Source organism: Oryx dammah, unplaced genomic scaffold, assembly GCF_014754425.2.
Source record: "Oryx dammah isolate SB20612 unplaced genomic scaffold, SCBI_Odam_1.1 HiC_scaffold_1, whole genome shotgun sequence".
Classification (NCBI taxonomy): Eukaryota; Metazoa; Chordata; class Mammalia; order Artiodactyla; family Bovidae; genus Oryx; species Oryx dammah.
Genome location: NW_024070185.1, coordinates 46,197,347 through 46,213,358, shown reverse-complemented (window position 1 = coordinate 46,213,358; position 16,012 = coordinate 46,197,347). Strand labels below are relative to the sequence as shown.

Below are 16,012 nucleotides of genomic sequence, written 5' to 3'. Positions count from 1 at the left end.
TGACCTCATGGACTGCAGCCCGCCAGGGTCCTGTCCATGGGATTCTCCAGGTAAGAATACTAGAGGGGGTTCCATGCCCTTCTCCAGGGGATCTTCCTGACCTAGGGCTTGAACTCAGCTCTCCTGCATTGCAGGTGGATCCTTTACCGTCTAAGTCACCAGGAAAGCCCCCTTTGCACCTATGTTTCCTCTCAAAGAGAGGAGAATTTTCCAGACATCTTGCCTATTGTCTGGTAGACTCTAGATCAGGAACATTCTAGAAGGTCCATTTTATGACTTCTTCCTCCATGAATGGATCATAGTTGGTCTGTGAGTAGGAGTAATGATCCACTGATAGAATCAGTGGTCAAGAATGAGAATTTAGCCAATTTAGGCTAAACAGAATTTAGCCTCCCTTAGAAGATCCTAGAAGTAGTATAAATGTTATCATTTGGTATAAAACAGCAGGTATGGTATATTGTCCCTTGACATAAAACAATATGGGAGTATATGCTGAAGAAAAGCAAAGGAGAAAACTAAATGGCATGGTACTTTGGAAATACCTTATAAAATATCTTTAAACATGTAAGTTTATGTTTAAACATAAAATGCTTTATAAAATAACTTGTAATGTACCTTGGAAAAGAGTTTCTTTTCCAAGGCACTTTAGAATATAAATCTGTATAGGAGTGGGTATTTTTTATGTCAGAACATTCTCCTCAAAAATAAGTATGCTGTATTAACATTTCAAGTTAGCCCTACTCTTCAATGTGCCTTTCAACAGGAACTTAATCATAATCAACAGCAGTGGGGGAAGTGTCTCCTTCATAGACACCAAAACAGAGCTTTAAAATGCCCTTTTGTTTGAGTCCTTAGGGCTCTCAGTCAAAGGAGAACAGCATGACCTTTTACTTCCCTCTTCTTGGATTTGAGAGAGTTAATTCTCAAAAACTTCCCATCCACAGAAAACTCTGATGAGACTATGAGTCATCTCTCTCACAATTCCTTCCGGGAACAAAAAGAAATCTTGGCTTCTTGCCTTAATCAACAATTGTCATTTTCTTACATTTTTTAAATGTAAATTTAAAATAGCATTCTTCTTTGTGTAACTGGCATTTTGGACCATTCTTTACAGATGAAAATCAAACCATGAAAAACACTGATTTAAGGCCCTAAGGAGACTGATGTACTTATACTTTAGAAGTAAAACTGGTCACACAAGTCTAATACAATCTTTTATTAATGGAGCAAGAAATCAAACATCAAACTCATTTCTCATAGGGAAGCAGTTTCTTGATAAAAGATAAAATACCATAGCAGAAGGGGGAAGAGAAAGAACTGAGGTGACTAAGGGGTTTTTTCAGTTCATATTTACAGAAATGGTACAAAAGCTTGATTCTTTCCTTTTTAAGATAACTGCTTTGTGTACCTTACAAAACCATCTCATTGTTATGGAACTGCCCATTTTCCTAACTATACTGAGAAGATAGAGTGAAAAAATACAATGTGACAAAATAGGTTATTGAACAAAAGAAGTTATTCATTCACCAATGATGATAACTTGAGATGTCACTTGAAAACTGATTTGTTTCTCATGGGCTTTCCTGGTGGCTCAGATGGTAAAGAATCTGCCTGCAATGAGGGAGACCTAGGTTTGATCCCTAGGTCAGGAGGATCTCCTTGAGAAGGGAATGGCTACCCACTCCACTATTCTTGCCTGGAGAATTCCATGGACAGAGAGAGAAGCCTGGCAGGCTACAGTCCATGGGGTTGCAGAGTAGGACATAACTGAGAGACTAACAAACACTTTCACTTTTCTTTCACTTTCTTTTCTCATCGTGTCTCTCGTGGACATTTGTTTTCAGTACTTCTCCTTATTATGTTAGATTGAACATACATAAGTGCTGATGTTGGGGTACTTTTTTACTTGAAAACAGCAATGTCTGTTGACTCAGTGTAAATAGCTGAAATTCCTTAATTCAGCTGAATTCAACCAATGTTTGCCCATCACGTGCGTGGCAACTCACTCTATAGTGAAGGACACAGTAATGGCAGATGCCGTATCTCCTGGGTAATTTATTATGACCGTTATATGTTCAAAATCCATAATCAAGCTGATCACCTGTGGTCTGAAATAGATAGACCCCTAATTTAGCTAGCAGTTGATTCCACAAGTTAAAATATACCCCCAGCTGATTTTGGTAGCCTTTAATATAAAAACCACTTAGGCATTTTCTTAGCACTGTGATAACTTCAGGGAGGTGACTTTTTTTTTTAAACTTTCCATGTTTCATATAGGAAACTGGCCATTGGATCCACATGAGACTTGCTTAAGATCACATTTAGCTTCCAATCTTTTGGCTACTGGCTTCCTCTACTAACCAACTTTCCCACCTTCTCACTCTATGCCTCCCCTGTGAGGTATGGTCATCAACACTTTAACTGACCCCAGCACCCTGGGAGTTACAGGGAGAGGGCAAAGTCTAATGGACTGTCTGGTAGGAAACTTCTACTAAAGGGTTTTCTGTAAATTTTCGCTCCGTATGTTATCCCTTCATATGTTGTTTCCTCCCCATGCTCAGTAATTTTAGTTTGTGCTTTTTGTTTCTCTTTTTGTTTCTTTGGTTTGCTGGCTTTGTGTTCTTTTCTCTTTTTTTTCCTTTTCTTTTCCTTTTTTAATGCAGGAATCGGTCAAGGCGTTCCAGTGGTGGCATTAATCGTGGAAGGAGGACCCAATGTGATCTCAATTGTCTTGGAGTACCTTCGAGACACCCCTCCTGTGCCAGTTGTTGTCTGTGATGGGAGTGGACGGGCATCCGACATCCTGGCATTTGGGCATAAATATTCAGAAGAAGGCGGGTAGGTAATTTGCCAGGCCCTGGATTTAAACTATGAGTGTTAAGCTTGTGTTCCAAGCTTGGAAGAGATTGTGTAAGTTGATAGATGGTTTGGCATGGGAAGGAGGCTGGGAGGAGCAGGAGAACATATTCTAAATGTCCTATGAAGTGGGAAACACCATGAAAGCTATGCTAGTCCACACCGATGATAAAGAGAACTAGGGGGATGGAGGGGCCATAGGACATGGGCTCCTTCCTCTTCATTTTCCTTTTCTCTTTTCCTCCTTCCACTAAGGAATTTTTTTTTTTCCAATGACTTTTATTGGAAGATAGTTGACTTATAATATGTTAGTTTAGGTGTACATCCCTTATAAATAAATATATGTATATATTATTTTTCATATTCTCTTCATATATAGGTTATTACAGAATATTGAGTAGAGTTCCTTATGCTATACAGTAGGTCATCAATTGTCATCTATTCTATGTATAGTAGCATATATGTGTTAATCCCAATCTCCCAATTCATCACTCCCCTCTCCATGTTTTCCCTTTGATAATTGTAAATTTGTTTTAAAGATTTGTGTTTTCCCTTTGGTGATCATCCATTTGATTTTGAGATTTTTGAGTTGGTTTCTGTTTTGTAAATAGGTTCATTTGTATTATTTTTATTAGATTCCACATATAAGTGATATTATATGATTTTCTCTGCTGACTTACTTTACTTAGTATGATACTCCCTGGGTCCATTCATGTTGCTGCATGTGGCATTATTTCATTCTTTTTAATGACTGCATAGTATTCCATTATATATGTATACCATATCTTCTTTATCCATTCCTCTGTCAATTGATACTTAGGTTGCTTCCATCTCCCAGCTGTTGGAGATAGTACTGCAATAAATATTAGAATGTGTGTATCCTTTTTGAATTATGGTTCTCTCCACATATATGCCAAGGACTGGGATTGCTAGATCATATGGTAGCTCTATTTTTAGTTTTTTAAGGAACCTCCATACTTTCTCCATAGGAGGGTTCCCTTTTCTCCACACCCTCTCCAGCATTTATTGTTTGTAGATTTTTAATGATGGCCATTCTGACAGGTGTGAGGTGATACCTCATTGCAGTTTCAAAGGTATATTACAAAGCTATAGTCATTAAAACAGTATGTTACTAGCACAAAAACAGAAATCTAGCTCAGTGGAATACGATGGAAAGTCCAGAGATAAACCCATGCACCTATTGTCTAATCTGTGACAGAGGAAGCAAGAAGATGCAATGGAGAAAAGACAGTCTTTTCAATAAGTGGTGCTGGGAAAACTGAGAAGCCACTTGAAAAAGAATGAAATGAAAATACTCTCTAACAACATACACAAAAATAAACTCAAAGTGAATTAAAGACCTAAATGTAAGGATGGATACTATAATACCCTTAAAGGAAAATATAGGCAGAACACTCTCTGACTTAAATGGCAATGATATCTTTTTTGACCCACCTCCTAGAGTAATTAAAATAAAAATACACAAATGAGATCTAATTAAACTTAACAACTTTTGCACACCAAAGAAAACCATAAACAACATGAAAACATAACCTACAGAATGGGAGAAAATATTCGCAAACTATGCAACTGACAAGGAATTAATCTCTAAAATATACAAACAGCTTGTGCAGCTCAATGTCAAAAAAAAAATCAAAAAATGGGCAGAAGATCTAAACTGACATTTCTCCAAAGAAGACACACAAATGGCCAAAAAGCATAGGAACTGGGTATTTACATGTGAAGCACAACTAACCTGGACCATATAATGGAGGTTAGCAACTTGAGAGAAGCTGGGATCTGCAACTTCCAGGCTTGACCTCCAAACACCAGCTTCCCCAAGCCGCTATGTGTGTACAAATACTAAATGTTTACAAAAGCGTTTGGTGCCCTGTCCCATCATATCCCTCTAGACTGGCTTGGAGAGTGGACTGTCTGTAATGGTAACCACTCTGGTCCTGTGTAAACTGATCTTGAATCCTTCACACACTTTCCTTGATCTAGCAGCTCCCTTCCCCATGCTGCTTTCAACAGTCCAAAGCACCAACCCTTTGGAGGACTTCCTTGCATAGCCATCCCCTGCATCTGAGATCCCCTCCTGCAGATGATTAGAAGTAATTCATCTGAAGGTGTGGGTGACTTTAAGGAGGAGAACTCAAAGGAGCTATTGAAGTTTTAAAAAAGGAATTTCCTAACCTAATCAGTTCTCCTAACTCATGGATGTAGTGGGAGAAAGAAACCTCAAAGGAATTGGGCATCTTTTATTCATCCCTTCCATAAATATACAGTAAGTGTCTACTGGATGCCATGCACTAAGATATGGAAAAAAAAAAAAAAGCTATTTCTACCCTCAAAGAGTTCAAAGCAAGTCTTATAAATTGACAAGTGTATCTTTATAATAATAGTAATGACAGGTGAGTTTGTCTACTCGGACCACTCCCTCTGGCGCCTCTCCCTCACCCAGCCCAACTTAAAATAGACTCAGCATGGCAACTCAATGTCATTTCTCCTCTCCTCATTCCTCCTCTTGTCTTTGCCACCAGCTGAGCATACCTGGTAAGGCATTAAGCAGCACACTTCCCTTAGTTAGTACAGGTACTAACCCTTAGTACGTGTACCTAGGAATGTGAAAGGAAGAAAATCAGAGGCACAGAGCTCTCAGCTTAACATTGTGAACACTGACAGTGACTTTGCTGCTGCTGCTGCTGCTAAGTCACTTCAGTCGTGTCCGACTCTGTGCGACCCCATAGACGGCAGCCCACCAGGCTCCCCCGTCCCTGGGATTCTCCAGGCAAGAACACTGGAGTGGATTGCCATTTCCTTCTCCAATGCATGAAAGTGAAAAGTAAAAGTAAACTCGCTCAGTCGTGTCCGACTCTTAGCGACCACATGGACTGCAGCCTACCAGGCTCGTCCGTCCATGGGATTTTCCAGGCAAGAGTGCTGGAGTGGGGTGCCATTGCCTTCTCCAGTGACTTTAGACCCTGTTAAAACTTTTGACATTAAAAGAATAAAGCACCAAGTTAGAGTTTGCTTTCTGGCAGATTCGATGAAGTTATCATTATCTTCTTTAATGGTAAGTATCAGTCCATTTTATAGTTAACAAACTAAACAGAATATTTGCCTACATGGTCCTGTGTCTGTTACCAATAAAAGTTGAAGATCCTCAGCTATGCTTTGTTGTTCAGTCACTCAGTCGTGCCCAACTCTTTGTGACTCCTTGGACTGCAGCACGCCAGACTTCCCCATCCTTCACCAGCTCCCATCCCAGAGCTTGCTCAAACTCATGTCCCGTGATGCTTTGCTTTTATTAAAAACTTAGCCATAGTTCTCATTAATTTAAATATAACAATCGGTTATTAAAGAATGTATATAGCTTTTAGCTTTGGCACTTTTTTTGTCTTAGTGCTGGCATTGTTTTGTTGTATTCCTACAAAGTAGATATAAGTTTGCACTCAGAATGCATGTTTCTTTTTGAGAAACCTCAGCACTTCAGATTTCCAGGTTTATATACAACGAAAATATGGACCTTGTGCTTGTTTTTTTGTCGTTGTCTTGGGTTGGGTACCTTGAAAAATGTTGAAATCTCTGATAAGCTGCTTTTCCTGATTCTGTTTTAATATAAGAGAAATATTACACATTTGGAGCTGGGCATGGCTCTATATATTATTTAACCTAGGGGACAGATACACAGAGAAATTAAGTGCTTTCTCAAGGCCATACAGCCCATGATCCCAGGCCAGTTCAGTATATTATAAAACTTTACTGAAATGTGTTTTGTGGTATATGCTCTATTGTTTCCTCATATAGTACTTCAATGATACTATCTTTTAAATATATAAGTATACTTAAGCTGCCTTCAGCTTTCTCTATTTGTTATAATTTAAATTTTTATTTTTCTGTGTACTCTAAATGCATTTCTGGTTACAAACTGAAATCCAGATCAGCTCTATATCATATGGGCTCTTTTCCTTCCCCCACCCAGATCATCATACCCCAACTCTAAAATTAAGAGTCAGAAATACCATGCCCTATAATGAGTGTAACTAGTATGAAGATAAAGAGTTAAGATATTTTTATATCTTTAGAATTATTAAAATTAAAACTTTAATAATTTTCAGAAAAATTTTAAAATGATTATTAAGAACACAGAAGACTAAAAGGGACCATTACATTTGCTGATCTAAATATGAGTGAGTGAAAGTCACTCAGTCATGTCTGACTCTTCGTGACCCCGTGAACTCTACAGTCGATGAAATTCTCCAGGCCAGAACACTGGAGTGGGTATCCTTTCCCTTCTCCAGGAGATCTTCCCAACCCAGGGATCAAACTTAGGTCTCCTACATTGTGGGTGGATTCTTTACCATCTGAACCACATGGAAAGCCCTAACCCTAAATATATATATATTAATATTATGAATAAAGTATGCTCTGCTTCAGGAAAGCAGTTATAAATTTAACATGATCAAATGCATTCAGAATGTTTCTGTGTGCCCTCTGAATAACTGCCAGAATTAATCATGTTTATTTAACTTGATAAGAAATTGTCCAATGACACATGTGCAGCCAATTTTAAAAATCATTAGTGTGCCTATTATATGCTAAAAAAAAAAAAAAATGGCCCAGCTGGACTTTATTCATCAAGAAGCATTTTTCTTTGATTTTCAACAAAGTCCAACAGAGTTTTGACATATTTCACTACAAGTAAATATAAATGTGTAACTATGTTCATATAAACAGACTATGCTGCAGCCCATGGGGTTGTGAAGAGTCGGACACAACTGAGCGAGTTCACTTTCACTTTTCACTTTCATGCATTGGAGAAGGAAATGGCAACGCACTCCAGTGTTCTTGCCTGGAGAATCCCAGGGACGGGGGAGGCTGATGGGCTGCCATCTATGGGGTTGCACAGAGTCACTCACGACTTAGCAGCAGCAGCAGCATGCAAATAAAAGTGTGCGATTGTACATATAATATTGAATATAGGGAACATATATACTTGGTTTATGAAACCTGAATTGGGGTTTGAAATAATTTATTTTTATTTTTCAGTTACTTTAGAAATGTAAATATGATTTTTAAAATTTTAACATTTACAAATTGTTAAATAATATAGGCCCAAGGGCTATAAACTTTTATATTCGGCTCTAAAGCTTTTCAATTTCATAATCCTAAAGATGTGAAAAAAAATTACATACTTTGTATCTTAACTTTTGTGAACTTGATATTTTTACTTTAAATTCTCTTCTAATAACCACCTTTCAAGAACATGAATCTGAAAGGGAATGACTCTGGAAGCAAACTATGATTGGAAAAACTGATTAACTTTTGTAGATGAGATTATGTGAGGTAGAAAAAGGCAGACTATCTCTCCCAGTGCTGTGGTTTTGGATAAACTAGGAGACAATTACAATTAAATTCTTATTTTTATCTTTTCTCCCCATCTCTGTTTTGAGGAATATACTACCAGAAAAAATTGGTCAGACTTTGTTTTTTTCCTTATTGATGTACTGGATTTTCTATTTCTCATCTTAGTTTAGAATGATTCACAAGTCACTTTCCCTGACTAATTTCATTGCTTCAGAAATATTATCAAATGTTATTTCTGCATCATGAATGACTCAGCACTGCAGGCATAAATAGATGAATGCTATCCAAGTAGCATTAGATTCAATTACCTCAGTTTTTAAATATTAGGATTCCCCTTTTTGCTGTGTTGCCTGAGATGACCAGCTTTACTCCTAGTCAGGAATACCCTTCCAATTGTAGGTGCCTGAAGAGCAAGTCAAAGATTACTTTGCTTGATAATTGTCAACTCAAGTCTCAGATTTCAGAGAAATATGATCGAGCCCTTCATTTATCAGTTAGTGAGCAAGTACCCACTGATGAAAAATGTCAGCCTGAAAAAGACATCTGAATGAATGTGTGTCCTGAGATGATGCCCCTTATTCATCCAAATTGTTTTATTGATGTTTGTGTTTATTTTGTCAAGTTTATGCCCAAAATTATCACCTGGATTTACCATTTTTAGATACCTGAGGCAAGAAGCAGAACTCAAAGAAGCAGAAAACCTTAAAGTTTTAAGTAGTCATAGCTTTTGGAAGGTTATCGACGGGGCAGACACAGATAGACTTCACATCCTATGTGCCCGTGGAATTTGCCTCAGGTACTGTGGAGAATAAATGAGCAATGGCTCGCTTTCAAATATAGGAGGTAGATAATGTATTCAAGATAAAAGTCTGATTTGTCTGTTTAAAGGGAACTTCCTTGGTGGCTCAGCAGTAAAGAATCTAGCTGCCAAAACAGGAAAAATGAATTTGATCCCTGGGTCAGAAAGATCGCCTGGAGAAGGAAATGGCCACCCACTCCAGTATTTTTGCCTGGTAAATCCCATGTACAGAGGAGCCTGGCGGGCTGCAATCCATGGGGTCACAAAGAGTCAGCCATGACTCAGTGACTAAACAGTAAAAACACAACAATAGGGTCCCTACATTTTTGGATTAGATGAAGTAAATAAAACACAAAGTGGAAATGAAGGAAAATTTGTTGCATGGCTTCAAATTATATAACTGTATCCTAACAGATGTGACAAGTTTGCTTCTCTCCAAAGAACATCAAAATGACCAAAGACAGGAGAAAGTCCATCAGGAAAGTATCATTTTAGAACCCCAGGTATAGACTGTATTCCATAAGGCATATCTTTCTGGGTGGTGGCCACAGGCCTGTCATTTGTCTCTGTAAGATCTGTCCAAAGAAAGTAATTGATCTTGATGGATGGTACTCCAGCATGATATAGACATAATTGGAATGTCAAGTGAGAAAGAAGGAAACAAATAGCAAGCATGCCAACTTCGTGTCCATTTTATTTGTTGTTAATTTCATCTTGCCTTGTCTCTTTTCTAGAATTTTCTATAAAAAGCATGTCAAAACTGGATTCTGTCTTGTGACCTCAGAAGGGAAATAAGAAACATTGGAAACATCTTGTGCAGACACAGAATACTGGTGGCTTTATTTATTTTTTTTAAAAAAAGTGCTGCCTTTGTAAACTGCTTTCCAAGTTAACATCTCACTGTAAGAGGATAGGCAAGATGTGGCACATTGGAGATTAACTGGAAATCTACAACACAGGCATGCGTACCAATAACTAGTATACATGTGTAGATAGTATACATGATAAATGTATAAAGTGTTACCAGAGCACACAGCTCTTGAGTGTGGCATTCCTCAGGAGAATCAGTCAGTGGAAACATTTACGTTAATTATCCACAAAATGGCAATATAATGACTCTATTGCTTCTTTTCCCCTTTCCCATCAAATACTATATCTAAACTGAGAGTCAGTATGAATGATCCAAGGAAAAGCTAACATATGACCCTCTTTTATGCAGCTCAACACAGAAAAAAGAACCAGTCTGAACAGGTTGAAGGAAAGCTGGTAAAGGGGACAAATTATATGAGACAGTATAGTGTTCGGTGTGTGTGTATATATATATTTTATTAAACTGAATTTATATATACTCAAATTCAATGTAATGGAATTGATATGTTAATTTAATACTATAAAATTGATTAAATATAATTAAGTATATGTATTACATATAAATAATATATATATGTGTGTATGTGTGTTTAAATTTTAAGTGAAAACCTAAAAGTAGGACTGATAACATCACTTTTCAAATCAATCAATCACCAGGTATTTTTCAAATGCTTGTTTTAGGCCTTTCCTTGAGATGTACAATTGAGCTAGTACAATAAAAAATAATTTTCAATTAGATGTTACTGAGTTCCAAAAAGCAGAAAGAGGCATAGGTTGGAGTAGATGGAGAAAGTTTTATGAAGAGAGTATTACTTCAGTTTTTCTATTTGTGGAATATATAAAGATATAGTTATATGGATACTTATGTCATTGTATCTAAGTTCCACAAGGCTAGAATAGCTTTGTTTGTTTAGGCAAGTGCAAAATAAAATAAATATTTTTTTCTTAGAGTTTGCTATTTGATCCCTCCATGTCTACATGGGGATAATGAAGCATTAACTTAAAAAAAAAGGCTAGATAATTTATTGAGGAAAGTGCCAGTGAAAACTTTTATTGATCTAAATTGACCAATACATTCTCTATATTGATTAAATTTACTTTAGAATTGCTCAACTCCAAGCTGGGGAAATGTGCCTTGAAATAAAGAGCAAACATGAGAAAAACAGAGAGCTGGGTAATCCATCACCATAAAGAAGTCTTTTTTAGGGAACCACTGCCCACAACTTTCAGATACCGCATCAGTGCAAGTGAAGACTTCAGAAGTATCAGTTGTGTTCCTCTGAGATTTGCTTAGCTGACTCTCAGCTATTTGTTACATAGAAAACACTCCGAATAAGCATGTGGTCGTCACATTTAGGCATGGCTGAGAATCACTTGGAAAGCAATAAAAGACAGAGTCCCCTAAGTATCCTGAATCAGGGTAGCTGGGCTGGAATACAGGAAACTGTATTTGAAACCAAAACCCCAGGTGGTTCCAATGAGAGGGTCCATGGACAACACTTTCAGAAACTTTTTAAAAACTTATTTTATTGAAGTACAGGTGATTTACAATGTTGTATTAATTTCTGCTGTACAGCAAAGTGATTCAGTTATAATAGGATTGACATGACATTTCTTTACCCACCTAATTTCTAGGAAACTTTTCTTTCTGAAGTTCAGTGCATAGTTTCTGTCTTATGAGAGCTTTAAAACCAACAAATACATTTAAAAATTATCTGAGTGAGGTATAGATAATAAACCGTCCTGGTATTTAATCCTTCTACCTTAGAGGAAGGGAATTCTGAATCAATCTGGCTGACATTAGAACCTGCAGCTGCTAAAAATACAGTGTATTAACATCTCACCCAGTTGTATCATAAAAATAGATAATGTTTGGGATGTCCTTAATGGATTTTCGTCAGATTCCCTGTGTGATTCTCAGATGTTGATTATGAACCACAGGATTTATGAAAACTATTTACAGCAGTAACTGCCTTCTTATAAAAGCGTCTTCATCCAGAGAAACACTAAAGATGCGTTGAAGTAGGACTCCAAGGTTAACACAAGTTTATACTTCTGTCGTCCAGAAAAGTCTCCATTCAGCTTCAAAAAAGCCTTTCCTTTTCTGTCCTAATTGTTGGACAACCATTCTTGAGTTGATATACATGTTCATTGTGTTTTTGGATTTATTCAATGTAAATGAAGTGTCCATCCATGAGCAGTGACCCCTAAAGGTTTTAAGTAAGAAATTAAAAATCAGCTTCTCTAAAACCATGGAAACCATAGTTCAGTATCTTGGAGACCAGCTAATGTTTGGAGCTCTTTGACCCTATGATCTTCATTTTCCCCCTTTGATAATATATTTGAGATTTTATAATCTCTGCTGGAGGGATGACAAGTTTTTGTTTTGAGTGTCAACAATGATCTCCTGATAGAGACGTCGTAGAATGATGTGTTGAGAATGATTCTGAGACCACATCTGGACTCAGAAGAAAGATTACTGTGATAGATTAGCAATGGTGCAAAGAAGGAAAACTGTAGTCAAAATATCACAGATGTCTACTCTTATTCTAGAATAAAAACAAACTCTTGGAAGTAGCCTGCCTATATTACTACCAGGCAGTCATCAAAGCAGCACACTGAATTATGAAACCAAGGGAAAAATAAGAAACTTATCTGCCTAAAAGACGCTTAGTAAATAAGTCAATTTTTTATCAACACTGTGAAGCACATCAGTGTTTAAATTACCCAATGATATGAGCCTTTTCACACGAGCATAATAAACAGTATATGAGCAACAGGAAGCTCTTTATTGTAGGGCGATGTTTGGAGCTGAACTGAGGGACAAAGTGCAATTGCCAATGGATAATTTACTAGAAAAAGAATAACTTTTTTTTTTTAAGCTAGGAACTAATTCATCACAGAATACATACAAAAATAGATAAAATTACATTTGTCCCAACATCTCATAGCATAGGATGTGGGGTTAGAAGGAATATTTTGACAAATTACTTTAGAAGAGAATTGGTATTTCGTATTCCTTTTTCTCCAGGGGGCCCTGGAGGCTCAGATGGTAAAGAATCTGCCTGCAGTGTGGGAGACCCGGGTTTGATCCCTGGACTGGGAAGATCCCCTGGAGAAGGGCATGGCAACCCACTCCAATATTCTTGCCTGGGGAATCCCCATGGATAGAGCCGCCTGGTGGGCTACAGTCCATAGAGTCGCAAAGAGTCAGACGTGACTGAGCTACTCACACTTCTTTTCTCCACATCCCTGACCCTCCCCACAAGTGCATACTTGCGGGATTAAGTTGCTATTTTTGTAAAGATCTACATACAAGAGCCTGATCTAGACACTTGATTTCATAAACATTTTGAGTTAGCTATGATGATTATCTCAATTTTATGAATGAGGAAATTGAGGAGAGGTGAGGAAAGTTTAGCATCAAACAGCTTGAGTGGTCTGTCCAGGCAGATGTGGCTGGAATGTCGGCTCTTAGGAGCTGCATGTCTGGTCTCCTAGGAAAATGAGATCCAGGAACTGCAGGAGGTTTACTTGCCTCAGATCTGAGTTACTCCAGACAACAGAGGGGTCTGCACCCAGCTTCCGTATTCTCCCTCTTGCTTTGCATGCTGGTTAACTTCTCCTCTGAATTAAACATTGGACCAGCATTTAAAGCAGGTCAGTTGAAGAGGTGCCAACATTTTTGCCTGCCCAAGGAGCCTATACATCTCAAGCCAGCTCTGATTCTGTCATTTATACAGGGCCTAAAACAAAGAAGTTTGACTGTTCCTCTTGCTTGGCTATGTGCAGTATTCACTGATGGGATTTCACTTGGAATGAAATCAGAGTATGTTTTTTCCTTACAATTTTGGCAACAGAGAAGCTACCTGACCATGTGGCAGTCCCTGTATCCTGTGGCAACAATTCAATTTTAACTCTTGGGCACATTCATAACCAAAGGCAAGGGGAAGAAGAGACACTGTAGAGATGCAGCCAGCACTGTTCAGGATTTTCCACCTTAATGTCCTGATAGGTCCATGCCTCAGGCTGAGGATTTGGCACCTCTGTCTGCCTCAAGAGCAGTGCTGTCCAATAGAACTTTCTGTGATGATGGAAATGTCCTATATCTCTGCTGTCCAATCAGATAGGCACTGAGCCATTGAATTGTGGCCAGAGTGACTAAGAAATTGAATTTTAAATTTTATTTAATTGTAATAAATTTAAGTTTGAATTGCCACATGTGGCTAATAGCTAGCACAGCTCTGACATTTCTATAATTGGATTCTGCCACACTGAGAACCCTTGAATGTCTGACAGATTTCCACTGTTATTAGAAATTGTTCCCTTCATTTTAAAATTACATTCTTATATCCAACCAACATCATGTACTCAGGCATCCAATATTTTTGGACACGTACCATGTTCCAGGCACTATTATAGATGTGGGCAAAAACATACTTGTGAGCCAAATAAACATTTTTGCTGTTGTGGAGCTTACATTTTAAATTTTAGCAAGGTTAGATAGATAATAAGTAATTAACATAATAGGTATAACATTTTTAAAGATGATGTACGAGGGGAAAAGGAGAGGGGTGAGGGAAATAAAGATAAGAGGGGCAGAGGAAAAGCCTCGGTCTTCAGCATCTCCATGAACACAGAGAGAAGGAGTCCATAAGTACTCCTTTCTATTAACATGTAATCCATGCATCCAAGGAGTTACAGTCTAGTTAGGATTTTCTGAAATTAATCTGTCTTTATGAAGTGCCAAATATAAGATGTATAGCACAAACTTTGTCTTATAAAATGTATTAATTGCTTCTCTTACCACCACCCTCAACCCCAACGCACCACCTACTTCTGTCTCCTTTTGTATACGTATCTATGCCTTCTGTTTAATATATCTGGCTCAGGATCGTAGAGTGGGTTAAAAAAGTAGAGAGATAGACAGACAGATAGACAGGTAAGTAGGAAGGTAGAAAAAAAGAAATGTAAGACACATCACTCTATGGGAAGTGGTAGGTGGAATTTGCCAGAGAGCAGACTACTTATCAAGGTATGTGCATTGCCCAGTAATAGGCAGCTTCTTGGAGATCTGTCTAATTACCTGACATTGCTAGATGGAAACCCTCAGGAAAAGCATAGATAAACAACTTTTTTAGGTTAGATGTGCAAACAGGATCAGAGGTACTATTTCTAATAGGTCTTAGCTGATAGAAGCCATTTGTATCTGAAGCTGATCCTCAGTAAAAGCTTGGGCAAAGTAATTTCTGTCTGTTGGTCACTTTTCTGCATTCTATTCATATCTTCTCCAACTTCCTAGTCAGATAGTTCTTCCTGAAAACTATCAATATCAGTCAGTTACAGCTAAGTGAATTTAATATTAAATATCACTTATCCCAAGAGGTATTCTCAGGACTTCTAATTATTGAGTAAAATATTTGCCTTTTAATTAACTAAAAGGAATTTGGGGCATCTGCTAAGTTAAGAAAGTAACTCTGAGAGAGTGGTGGTGGATCCTTGAAATCACATTCCTCAGTCTCCTTATGCATAAGATATCTAAAACCCTGTCTCAGTGATACAACAGAAGAAATCTCTTCTTGTGTCTAGTCATTTAAACAAACCACTGAATTGAGACTGTATATTTAGATTAGTATAATTTATTATCAAAGATCATTCCTTCTGATTCTTTTGTCCTTTAAACCCAGCTCTGATGCTTTCAGCTTATAATCTTTGATGAATCAGTTTAACTCTGCAGACTTCAGATTCTTCATCTGTAAAGTGTTTGTTGTGAAGTTGTATCATTCTTTTATCCTGAACTTCAAATTCCTCAGCAGGATTTTCAGATTAGCACTTTTCCTGGAACACACAGACTCCAGAAACATCAAAATATAAGATTCAGGAGGAGATCTAGGTCAAGTAAGAGTTATGATCCTAAAACAAATTTGACTTCAAGATGATGTAAAATTATCGAGAGTAGTGCCTTTAGGGTATCTTAGCATCACTTGTTTGTTTTTACTTGACACTGATGAACATAATGAGGGCTTCCCTGATAGCTCAGTTGGTAAAGAATCCACCTATGATGCAGGAGACCCCGGTTTGATTCCTGGGTTAGAAAGATCTGCTGGAGAGGGGATA

At 37.7% G+C, this 16,012-nt stretch overlaps 1 protein-coding gene across 7 annotated transcripts in view; it reads left to right on the top strand.

The window, feature by feature from the left end:
- TRPM3 (transient receptor potential cation channel subfamily M member 3) overlaps nucleotides 1-16,012 on the top strand; it is a 614,509-nt gene that overhangs the window by 387,160 nt on the left and 211,337 nt on the right. For 6 of the 7 annotated variants that reach the window (XM_040251699.1, XM_040251668.1, XM_040251610.1 and 3 more), the window contains one exon: nucleotides 2,664-2,838. In XM_040251699.1, coding sequence (XP_040107633.1) covers nucleotides 2,664-2,838 — 175 coding nt within the window. Of the gene's footprint in view, nucleotides 1-2,663; nucleotides 2,843-16,012 lie in introns of those variants that run through there. The other variant, XM_040251885.1, reaches the window with a different exon arrangement.